This window comes from Brassica oleracea, chromosome C7, assembly GCF_000695525.1.
Source record: "Brassica oleracea var. oleracea cultivar TO1000 chromosome C7, BOL, whole genome shotgun sequence".
NCBI lineage: Eukaryota > Viridiplantae > Streptophyta > Magnoliopsida > Brassicales > Brassicaceae > Brassica > Brassica oleracea.
The window spans coordinates 27,348,413-27,360,703 of record NC_027754.1 but is presented as its reverse complement, the minus strand read 5'-3'; the positions used below and the strand labels follow the sequence as shown (position 1 = coordinate 27,360,703).

The following is a 12,291-nucleotide window of genomic DNA, read 5'->3' as shown; positions in this document are numbered from 1 at the left end:
ACAATCTGTTACTGGCTCACAACAAAGTGTGTCACATGTAAGAAGTGTCTCTAAATGTAATATAAAGTCAAAAAGTGTCTCTTAGTGTAATCAACTCTACTTTCTTTCTTAATTTCTCTTTTAATTATTTTTGTATTTTTTTATGGGTTGCTGGATCGGGTTGGTCTTTCTCAGGTTATAATTAGAGTAAACATAATTAACCTAAATACACTCTTAACTGTAAATCAGTTAAGAAACAATTAAAATGTGTGGAATTTAGTAGGATGAAAAGGGAGAAATTGGAAAAATAAGCCATAATCATAACGAGATAGTTTTTACCTCTTTATACATTTACATTAATTGGTCAGTTTTGGACATAATTATCCTCATAATAACAAAAATAATTATTAAAAACTATATAGAATTCAGAAAAATATGAAATAATCAATACAACCATGAAAATATTTTACATGTTTTGATATAAAAATTAAATTTCAAAACAATTAAGATGTTTTGATCTAGATTTGTTAGAATGTATATTAACCCTTTTTACAAAGATAAAATAGACGTTCTAACTTATATTTAACATTTTATAAAAGTTAGTATTCATATTGAAAACTTTTGTCTATAATCTATTTGAATATAAAATATGTTTGCCCCAGTTCTAACCAGAACGCTTTGTTATTTATATGTTTTTCACTCCATTGTAGAAAAATATAGAAAATGTTTACCTCATTTCTATCATTTGCTCTACCATATATTGTAGATAAATCAACTAACTTACTTTTATGATATCTTCTAAACACGTTAGAATTTATATTATAACCTTGTGTATGTGTTCTATCTTGGTTATTTTATGTTTTTAAATTTGAGAAAATCATGGAAAAAATCTTAACTAGTTTTATTCAAACTGACATGGTTTTTGACGTAGAGTTATATAGAATGACGTTAATTCATTTCTTTTTTTATTTAACGATCTTCTTCCTTTTTTCTTTTTTCCTATCTCTTTTTTATCAAATCAAATGGTTCATATCTATCTAATAAGTGGTGTTTGGAGACGATTTTTGTTGGTCTTTGTTTTTCTTGTAAGGAAGGCGGAGTAAACGAGGAAAATGACACAATTAAACTTTTAGGATTATTTTTCTATTTTTACTAGAAAATATAAGGGAAATTCTATCAAAAGATCCTAAGTAAATAAATAAAGATTAACTTTTATTTTTATTATTTTTGAATAGCACTATTTGAATTCATTTTTTTTTTAATTTTTCAAATTTTTATTTTGAAAACCATAAACGTTTTTGAAACTATTTTTAAAATTTTATTTTAATATTATTTATTTATTTAGGGTCATCCTAGAGAATTTTCAAAATATAATTACTATTTTAAAGTTAAGTAAATTATGTTAAATATATGTTATTTGTTTGTTAATTTCACATTTTTGAAAATCAAAGGTATATTTGGACAAACTTATAGACTCAAAAGTATAAGATGACAAATTCATTTCCAATATAGCTCTATTAGCAAATTTTTCCATAAAAAAATTTTTGCGGGGACAATTGATTGGTCGGGTATCTATAGGAATTGTTCTCGAAGCATCATTAGTGGTTGATTTCTCAAAAATAAGTCGCTCATATTATTGTATTAATAACTTGATTTATTAATTAATTTTAAAATGTAAAATAAAATTAGATAAATTAGAAGAAGACACGTTGGGACTATGGTTTCTTAAGAATTAACTTTTGATGTTTCTCTCTGCTACTGTTTAGTTGTTTATTAATTTTTGTAGCAAGAGATTTTTCCAAAAGAACACCGACGCTGCTGGTGCTCTAAATATAGTCAAAGTTTGAAGGGTTTTAATGTTGGATAGTTAATTGAGACTTGATGGGGTGTACAGAAGTCAACCCATATTAATTTTGATAACTCTTTAGCTTTGTATTGATCTCGATCCAATTGGAATCTTATTTTACTTTGTATTAATATCCTAATAAATATAGTCAAAAGAACAGATCTCTTTCCCATCTTCTTAAAAATTATGAGCTCTGCCTTTGTAACTTTTATCGGACATGATGTAATTACTAAATGGTGAATCCTAATCTTTTAGAACCATCTTTTGAACATCTATATGATAAAGAAAAATTATATGAATACTAAATACACATTGTTAGTGCAAAGATGACACCATAATTGAGTAATGCAGAAGATAAATCAAGAGACAAACAACTACAAGCAATCAACTATGCTTTATTAAAAATCTCCTTAAACAATCTATTACAAGACTTGTTTATCAGCTTTACACAACCTGTTAACACCCTAACAGCTGGTACCGAAAGATTCATAATCTACCCAAACTTGTCTCTCTGTCGTCAATACATCAGCAACTGCTTCAGCACGACCCAAGAACACCCCTAAGGGATTTTCACCCTTCCTCTATAATAATAGTCAGTGTCTTATGGAATACATACAACTCCATAGCTTTTTTATAGTGATCTCACGTTCCTGAAACCCTAGTCTCCAAGGAACATGAATATGGACAACTTTCATATCAATAAGTACACTTTCCTTTTCTTGAAATGCACTTATTCCTTAAGGCATAAACTTGCTCCCCAAGTTTATCTCTTGCCTTTTCTCCACGGTATAAACTTGCTCCTCAAGTTTATCCCACGCCAGCTCAGCATCTTGCGTCCACATGGTCTCTACCACTCCGCATGCCTCCTGGTTCACTCTCTGACACACACTGCCTCAGCAACTACTTCAACGACTACGTCAAGACATAAACCCTCAGTTTATCCTTCTCCATCTCAGCATATCTTGCATCCACATGGTAATCCACCACTCCACATGCCTTATGTAGTAACGACTAATGTATCCAGCATCAGTGACTTCGTCGCCTAGTTAGTCACGGAAAACTATTGACATCTACAAGCTTCACTTGCATCTTCACACATTCATAAAAAAATACACTTTAAAAGATATTACTAAGCAAATAACAAATAAGGAAATTTCAACAAATTTCCAACAGTTAAAATTAAAAATAGATTATAAATGATTATGTTATGTATGAAATCTAGTAAATTTTTTGAATCAATTATATCAAATTTTGTACCATATCTCAAATATTCTTACAATTTTCATGTAATAAAGAAAAATAAATGAAAGTTAGCTACTTTACTTTTTTTGAACGGAATTAGATAATTTACTATAAATGATATTTAAAAGATTCGTCAGAAAAGTAAATTTTTTTTCATTTATTATACACCCATATCAGCTCCAGTACTCCATATTATAGTTAATTAAATCAACTTTTATAAGAGTTCTAGATTTTTTAAATAAATAAAATATTAATTAGCATTAGTAGAAATCATCATCTTAATTTATTGTACCTATTATTAATAAAAATATTTGATATTAGTTAAATTCATCAAATAAAAATGAATTTGATTTTTTTATTAGATAAGTGATTAAAATTAATAATTATTATTATCACCCAAAATCTAAAAATATATTTTAAAATAAAAAAATAATTCATATATAATATATTGTGCTGTTATCTAAAAAATATATATTTTTTTAAAATGGTTTAAAAAAAAACAGAAAACATATAACTAAATATTAATCGAGTAACATTATTATTAATTTTATAGAATTGAAAATAGAATATTGATTAATTTTTAATATTTATTTCTATATAATGAATATAGTGTACAATCAAATTTAGAAGAAAATTATAATATGTAAGAATTTTCAAATGAATTATAGTTGTTAACTATTAATTTATTAATAAATAATTATAAAATATTTATGTCCCCGAGCGCTAAGGAAATGAAACACCTGCTACACAATATAGAGAAAGTTTTTGATGCACCGGATGCAGATAAACACAAACACAAAAGAAATATATTAAATATTGCAACGACAAAAATGGTAATAAATCTAGAGAACAAGTTTATATACAGACATAAAACAGCAACGCACTTGACTCACAAAGGCCAAAGCTGCAAAACTAGGAAGGGAGATGGAAAACGGCAAGTCCTCCGGCGACAAGTCTTCACTTAAACCGATCCGTTGCAAAGGTTAGTGTAGAGGAAAGGCCCTCTATCTATAAGTGTCGTTAATTGACTAGCGTTGACTTTTATGTTTCTATGGCAGCGGCGGTTTGTAGGAAGGCCGGAGAGCCACTGGTGATGGAAGAAATCTTGGTTGAGCCGCCGCAGCCTTTCGAGGTTCGGATCCGAATCATTTGTACAGCTCTGTGCCACAGTGACATCACCTTCTGGAAACTCCAAGTATTCTCTTTTTTCTTCTCTTCTACGGTTCATGATTTTAGCTATTATTCTCTGTTAACATCTGCTCCTTCTCTTTCGTTAATTTAGATGTTTAAAAAAAAAAATTGTTTCACAAAAATAGACTTTTTGTATTTTCTATGAAAAATTGTGATTTTCAAAAAAATTAATTGATTTTATTAATTTACTTGTGGATAGTAATTATTGAAATTTAAAAATTACAAAAAACTATACATTTATTATAGTGATTTAATATATATTTTTTAATATACGTAAAAACACTAAAAAAATTATTTATGTAAAATAGAGAGAATATTATATATATTACAGTTTACATGAAAAAAGTTTATTTAAAATCATTGAAGACATCAAAAACGGAAAAAATGAATTTACATGATGTTATTTCTTGATAAAATGTTTCAGTATTTCACGATTTTAGGTAGATCCAAAATTAGTTCTCTAACGCATGTATCAGACTCAAGTATTGACCCAATGACCATTGATAGTATTTTTAATTTTTATTGATTAAAATATTATGGGATTAATATATTGTGGTCGTTGGTACTTTACAATCAGAGTTATAACGTTTTGTTATTGGCTGTTTACGCAGGTTCCTCCAGCCTGCTTTCCCAGGATTCTAGGCCACGAAGCAATTGGGTTAGTCTATATCCATCCAAATTTCATCATGTTCTAAACCTTTTAAATATGTTACTGATCGAAAACTTTTTTAATATCTTATTGTGATAATATGTACTACTGCATAAACACATATTTTATGAGCGCTAGATTCAAGCTTTTACGGAAACAATCAAACAAATATATTTGTAATCCTGTTTATGAAAACATATATTCGGTCTTTTCCCAAAAAAATAAAAGTTAGGTCAACTTCTCTTCAAAATAAATTAATATGGGACAAGTAGCAAAAAGAAAATTCTCTATGTCAATCAAATACGATGCTTCATTTCAAACCTCACACGAGAGGTTACAAGTGGCTTTTGGACTTTTAGGGACTGGGGTGCTAACGTTAAGAAACTTTCGTTGACTACGATAAAGATATATAGAGACATCTATTATCGCTATTCAATTAACACAAACATAGATATTTTATTCTTTGAAAATTGTATGGATAGCCAATCATAGATGTTTTTCTGCATGTCTGGCAAGAATAGACAGAAGGTTTTTTTTTTTTTTTTTTTTTTGCATTAGGAAACTGTGTGCCAAGTTTAAAGTAAGTGAAAGTAGGTGATAGTGCAAATAGAGAAGAAAATTTTTTGTCTAAAATAAAAAGAAGAAAAAAGTTTTTTTTTTTTTTTTTTTTTGGTAAAATAGACAGAAGGTTTTGAATAATCATTGAGACAACTAGACCACTCAACCCAATCAAACAACCCATGTTTTTTAACAAATATACATTCATAATATCCACCAACACTGAACCGATCTTCCTTGACCTCGTACCACCTAGACTTCAACTTCAACCCCAATCACTCCCGTATGTTTACGGATTATATTCCCCAGTTACTCATAATTTCATGTTTAAAAACAGTTATTCAGTCAGACGCACAAAACAACAAATCAGTTTCCATAGGGCTTAATAAGCATGTTGCCAGTATCAGCCAAATATTAAACATGTTACACTTCCCTTAAAGACTTACGTATTGTTTAAGATCACAGCTCCTAAACCAATTGTTGCAAAGTTTTTTGGCTTTTTGGCTACATTTTGACTAAGCTACCTAAACCAATTGTTGCAAAAAAAAATTGTTTTTGAAAAGTTATGCTTGAAAGGGTCTAAAAACGCAACTTTTTTTTTTGAAATGGAACACAATTTTTATTTTAAACAAATTTATGTCGTGGAATTGAAATTTGAATATACAGAGTTGTGGAGAGTGTGGGTGAAAACGTCACCGAAGTAGTAGTAGGAGACACTGTACTGCCAACATTTATGGCAGACTGCGGTGACTGTGTTGACTGCAAATCTCCAAAGAGCAACTTATGCAGCAGACTTCCCTTCAAGGTCTCACCATGGATGCCAAGATACGAAAACTCCAGTAGATTCACTGACCTGAATGGCAACACTCTGTTCCATTTCTTAAATGTCTCGAGCTTCAGTGAATACACTGTTCTTGATGTCGCTCACGTAGTTAAGATCGATTCTTCTATTCCTCCTAGCCGTGCTTGTCTCCTCAGCTGCGGAGTCTCCACTGGTAAGTCAATAAAATTGTAACAAAGATTTGGCACTTGTTTGATTTCTAAGGAAATGCATGGATTTTAATTTAGGTGTTGGTGCTGCTTGGAAGACTGCCCAAGTTGAACAAGGATCAACTGTTGTGATTTTTGGACTTGGTTCTATCGGTCTAGCGGTAAAGTCGCAATTTTCAATAAGTTATTTTAATTTTGAGGTGCTGAGTTTGGTTAAGGTTTGTGCAATTTTAGGTTGCTGAGGGTGCAAGACTTTGTGGTGCCTCTCGAATCATTGGTGTCGATATAAATCCTACAAAATTCGAAGTTGGTTAGTGATATTTTATTTTGTCTATAGCTAGCTACCTTACAAAAATCGTTAAATCATAATTTGTTTTTTTAGTAAATTAATCATAACTGCTATAAAATCATCATCTTTTTGTAGGCCAAAAATTTGGAATAACTGAGTTTGTAAACTCGATGACATGCGAAAACAAGCGTCTGAGCGAGGTAATGATACTTCGCAGTTGCGTCCATGGAAATGGATAAACATCTAAATATTATATGATTGATTTATATCTTTGTGTTTAGGTGATCAATGAGATGACTGGTGGGGGAGCAGATTATTGTTTCGAGTGTGTTGGAAGCAGTTCTTTGGTTCAAGAAGCTTATGCTTGCTGCAGAAAGGTATGATCGCACTGATATACGCCTAGAAACAAATTATAAGGTTCAGAATTTTAATTTTTGGTTGAATCAACGTTTAGGGATGGGGAAAGACGATAACTTTAGGGGTGGACAAGCCAGGTTCAGAAATTTGCTTAAACTCGTCCGATGTTCTTCACAACGGGAAGACTCTAATCGGCTCGTTGTTCGGTGGTTTAAAGGCTAAATCACACATTCCTCTTCTTCTTAAACGCTACATGAGCAAGGAGCTTGAGCTGGATAAATTTGTGACACACGAGATGAAATTTGAGGACATTAATGATGCGTTCCAGCTACTCCTTGACGGGAGATGCATCAGGTGTGTATTGTGGATGGGCTAATGGAGTTTTACCTATTTTCTATCTCTTCGTCTTTTAATAAATTTCATATATGTTACATGTTCAAGTTTTTCTTATCGAAGATCATTTAAAAAGTTGTAACCTTAAGTTTGTATTAATTAAAAAGAGATCTTGCTTAGGTGTCACTTAATTAGGATGACAATTTAGCTTACGTGACAACTTAAGAATCAATTGAAAAAATGTTGGTCTAAAATCCAATTACTAGGAAACATTATATTAACTTAAAATATAAGAAGTGTGTATTTTTTTCCTTAAATAAAAGCTACGGAATTACCTAATATGATTAATATATATAAAAATTAATGATTATGAATAATAAAGATTTGATAAAAAAATTTGCATCCTTCCTCATTTTTGTTTACTTTTATATTATTAAAAGAAATTAAACAATCACATTAAATATAAAATAATAAAAAAATAGATTTTATATATATTATATTTTGAAAATTTTGTGATTAATGACTTAATTTTTTTGTTATAACAAGATACAAATGATCATACAATCGTATTTATTTGAATTCTTATTTAATAGATATTCATATTAAATAATATATATATATATCGTTTAAATTAAAATATGTACCATTTAAAAATACATAAATATACTTTTGAAATTTGCATTGAAAGAGTATTGAGACCTTAATATTTTAATTTTGAAATTTGTCTAGAACCGATAACCATCATCATTTTCTTAAATGGACCTAGAACAGTTAAGAATGTACATAGTAAAATGTTGTTTGGTTTAAAAATTGTTGCATACCCAAAATCAATATGAACCATCATCATTTTTGTTTTAAATTTTGTCGCAATAAAAATATAAGATTGGGCAAAAAATCTGAATCCATAAAAACCGAACCAAGGCTGATCCAAAGAATAGTACTGAACTTTAACTAAAATTGGTTAGATATCCGAATGGGTTCAAAATTTTGGTATCTAGAGAACCGGAACCGAACCCGATCCAAACCATAATATTTTAGGTATCCGAATATATCCGAACAAGATTTATATACTTAAATATATTAATTATTTTCAAATTTAATATCTAAAAGAATATACAAAATATATAAGACGTTTTTAAGTTGTCCAAAATACTTGGAAATATATAAAAATAGTTATAAGTACATGTTTAAAATAGCTAAGTAATACTTAAAATACCTAAAATACTTAAAATATCTATTGATTTTCGATCCAAATATTTAGGCATACATAATTCAAATTTATATGTTATATATTATTTTTATTTTTAGATTTTGAAAAATTAAAAATATATATGAACTTTAATTTTTGAAAAAGATTTAAATAGGTTATCCGAACCAAACTGCAAAAATCCAAACCAAACCAAACCCAACCCTCAAGTATCCGAATCGATCAATGTCCATTTCTAATCAAATGTAAAGAAAAAAGAGTTATTGATAACAAAATGTATATTTTTTATAATATTTAAATATATTGTATTTAAAAAAAATCATCCCGCACAAGGCACGGGTTATCATCTAGTGGTTTGTTATAAAACATAGTCCAAAGAATAAATATAAGCAAGGCTATAAAGCAAGTATAAAAAAGTTTTAACGATTTATAATAAAGAGAAGGAAGCGCTTATTCCCTTTATTCAATGGTGTTAAAACGGACCCGCTGAACAAGAAAAGTTTTGGGTCATAGATCAATATGGTTCGGCCAAATTTAGTTGGGTTCAACCGGACTCAATTTAATGATATTTTGTAATTAACATACATATTCTTTATAAAAACTCGATCATATCAAATAAAATGTTTCAATAACTATAATTTTTGAGAAAACGTACAAATAAACTGAAAATATAATAAAACTATAAAAGTGATTATAAAGTTCAAATCTAATGTCAATACGGAAAAGCACATTTAAACTTCATATCCGAGGTCTTCATCACTCCAAATATACAGCTAAAAGTGTATTCTTTATAAAGTTTATCTTCTATCTCCAAAAAATCAAGTTCTCTTTCTTTTTCCATGATTATCATATGATATTTTTGTAGCCGATCTGTGTTTGGATTTGGTGAAAGTTAAATCTCCTGATCATTCTCTTCCATTGTTAAGTACACAGCGAAAAGGTGAAGCTTAAATCACAAGAAAAAATGATCATGTAAATTAAGATATTATTTGCTCTTGGACTGAGAAACAATAATAAGTACAATACTTTGTTATTTTATTCAAATTTCAGTGTTTTAATTATTAAAGTCTTCAACACAAGTGATCATGGAATAAATTGTTCTTTTATTCAAATTTCATGAACTTTAGTGTTTCAATTATTAAAGTCTTTAACAAAAACAATACTTTGACGTGAAGATTTATGGTTGTCAGTCTTGTGATTTGTTAGTTGTAGAGACGCCAAAAGAAGAAGACGAGTTACGGAATTGCTTTACTAATCTTTCACAAACCCTATTTCTTACTTAATAAGAAGAAAAGTTAATTGTCTTATTAACCAAATTTTGGTTTACATACGAACTTGGGTTTGGCTGGTCCGGTCGCAGATATCCATGTTTCCAGGTTTTTAACATTTTACTACATGTCTTTAACAGTTCAATTCATGTTTTTAATCGGTTCAACTTTTTTTTTGAGTTTTGTTACTAACTTAACTCGGATTGGTATTGGATTTACGGTTTAACCCGGTCTAACCGCCGATGTGGTCCGAATTTATAAACACTACCTTTATTGTATTGCAAAGATACAGTATTTCTAAAGCTATGCCAGACTTAAGACTTAACTAGTTTTACCGCTACCACCTGCAAACACAACGTTTGTGGTGTAACGCCCTCGGTCATGCCTAGCTAGGACCAGGCGGACGTCTTATGGATGAGTGTAGTCGGGGTTGAGGACGAACCATGGACCCGTATAGTCCATAGGCGTAATCATTAGGTGGATGATAAGCTTGGGTAGTTTCCTCGACCTAAAACCAAGTACCCGAGTAGCTCAGATTAGTGTAGGGTAGTTTAGACAGCTGAGGGTAGCTCAGTGTAATGCAGTCAGCTCAGAACAGGTAGATGACCAGCTCGACGACCATCTCGGAGAGCTCAACTAGCTGAGGCGGTTGGGTTAGGTATTGACAGTAGTGGGCTGTCCAGACCGGGTTCAGTGTGGTCCGTTGGGCAGTGGTCGGGTGGTGCGAGGTTTGGGATAGGTTGGCTCGGTTTAGTTTAAGGTGGGGTCAGCCTAGGTGGCCACTGGGGTAGAGGTACGATTGTAAGAGTTGCGGGTGAAGGGTCACGACTCCTTGGACGAAGGGTCGTGATGCCTGGCCTGATGGGTTGTGTTGTTGGCCGAACGGTTGCAATGCTTAGACCAAAGGGTCGTAATGCTTGGACCGAATGGTCGCACGCTTGAGCTGGAAGATTGCAATGGTTGAGGCCAAAGGACACAAGGGTTAGGGCGAATGGACATAACCCTTGCCCTTGGTGCCCCATCACCCAACAGCCCCTTCCCCTACATATATGCCATTGCCACTCTCCTCTTGGCATAAGTTACTTTTTCCCAGACCTAAAACCAAGTTCCCGAGTAGCTCAGATTGGTGTAGGGTAGTTTAGACAGCTGAGGTTAGCTCAGTGTAATGTAGTCAGCTCGGAACAGCTAGATGACCAGCTCGACGACCATCTCGGAGAGCTCAACTAGCTGAGGCGGTTGGGTTAGGTAGTGACTGTGACACCCCCGAACCGTTTTAGGCATAGGTCGAACCACCGGCCAACAATCAAACAAGAACATGACCGACGGCCCGCCCATCTACCAAGGTTCGGGAGCGCTACAAGACGGGTTAACGGGCAATCCAGCCAAAGTCACAAAAAGTGCAATTTGTAACTAGGCCACTCCGCCCACTAACATGTCCCGTCAGACCAAATCCTAAGGCTTCTCAACCCGTACCCCAACCTGACGTTGTGTTAGCTCGGACGAGCTAATATCAGAACAACAAGGCATTTGCACAAAACATTTGCTTTATTTATTTTATATATTGTATGGTTCGAAACACACAACAAGCGGTGGCATGCCAAGAAAGCGAAAGTGCATGCTTATAGTCTGAAACGCTTTAACCAAAAAGATGCAAATCTACACCAGCCAGCCTAGCCTCCCGCGACCTCTACAAGCTCGCTACTTGTCACCTGAAACAACAACGAGTGAGGAGTGAGTAATCTAGCATTACTCAGCGAGTTACAATCCCCAACTAACAAATACAACCCCTCGCTATCTCACCCCAAACAATCTAAAGCGAGAGGTTCACCTAATAGCACAATTCAATAACATAAGCAATATCAGAAATACGCAGCGGTAAACGATTGCAAGATAACTAGCATTATGCTAATATATATAATACGAAATATATATAACAAACTCGGGCCCTGGTGACGTTATGTTCCTCCTTCACTATCGGCAATATCCTATCTTCCTACCACAAAGGCCAGAAGAAGGAACTTTCAACCGACCGCAGCCCCCTGTCCTTCGGGTCACCGCGCAACAGTCCACAGTCCTTCGGGTCACTGCCACATTACACCGTCGTGTAATCACTCAGCCACAGGCCATGACCCCGTCTATCTAAGTCTTCCCGATCCAGTGAATAAGGGGTTTCTTTGAACCCGCCGGGTACGAGGTCTGAAGGAACACTAACTCACCCCAATATGCCTAGCATTGTGGGTTACACAAATGCTATCGGCCAATATATGATTAATACTAAACCCGGTAAAAATAACACAAGGTTCCTAGTATTAATCTCCACACAATCAACACATTGCACCTCAAACATGCCTAGCATTGTGGGTTACACAAATGCTATATGGC

The 12,291-nt window shown here is 32.5% G+C and overlaps 1 protein-coding gene across 1 annotated transcript; it reads left to right on the top strand.

Annotated features, from left to right (window-relative positions):
• Window positions 1-3,818: 3,818 nt before the first annotated feature.
• Window positions 3,819-7,569, top strand: LOC106301480 (alcohol dehydrogenase-like 7). The gene is made up of 9 exons (XM_013737884.1): window positions 3,819-4,049; window positions 4,126-4,262; window positions 4,870-4,916; window positions 6,132-6,460; window positions 6,534-6,616; window positions 6,690-6,765; window positions 6,880-6,944; window positions 7,026-7,121; window positions 7,199-7,569. Exons 1-9 carry the CDS (start codon window positions 3,992-3,994, stop codon window positions 7,475-7,477), a joined length of 1,170 nt encoding a protein of 389 aa, XP_013593338.1. The 5' UTR covers window positions 3,819-3,991; the 3' UTR covers window positions 7,478-7,569.
• The last annotated feature ends 4,722 nt before the right edge of the window (window positions 7,570-12,291 follow it).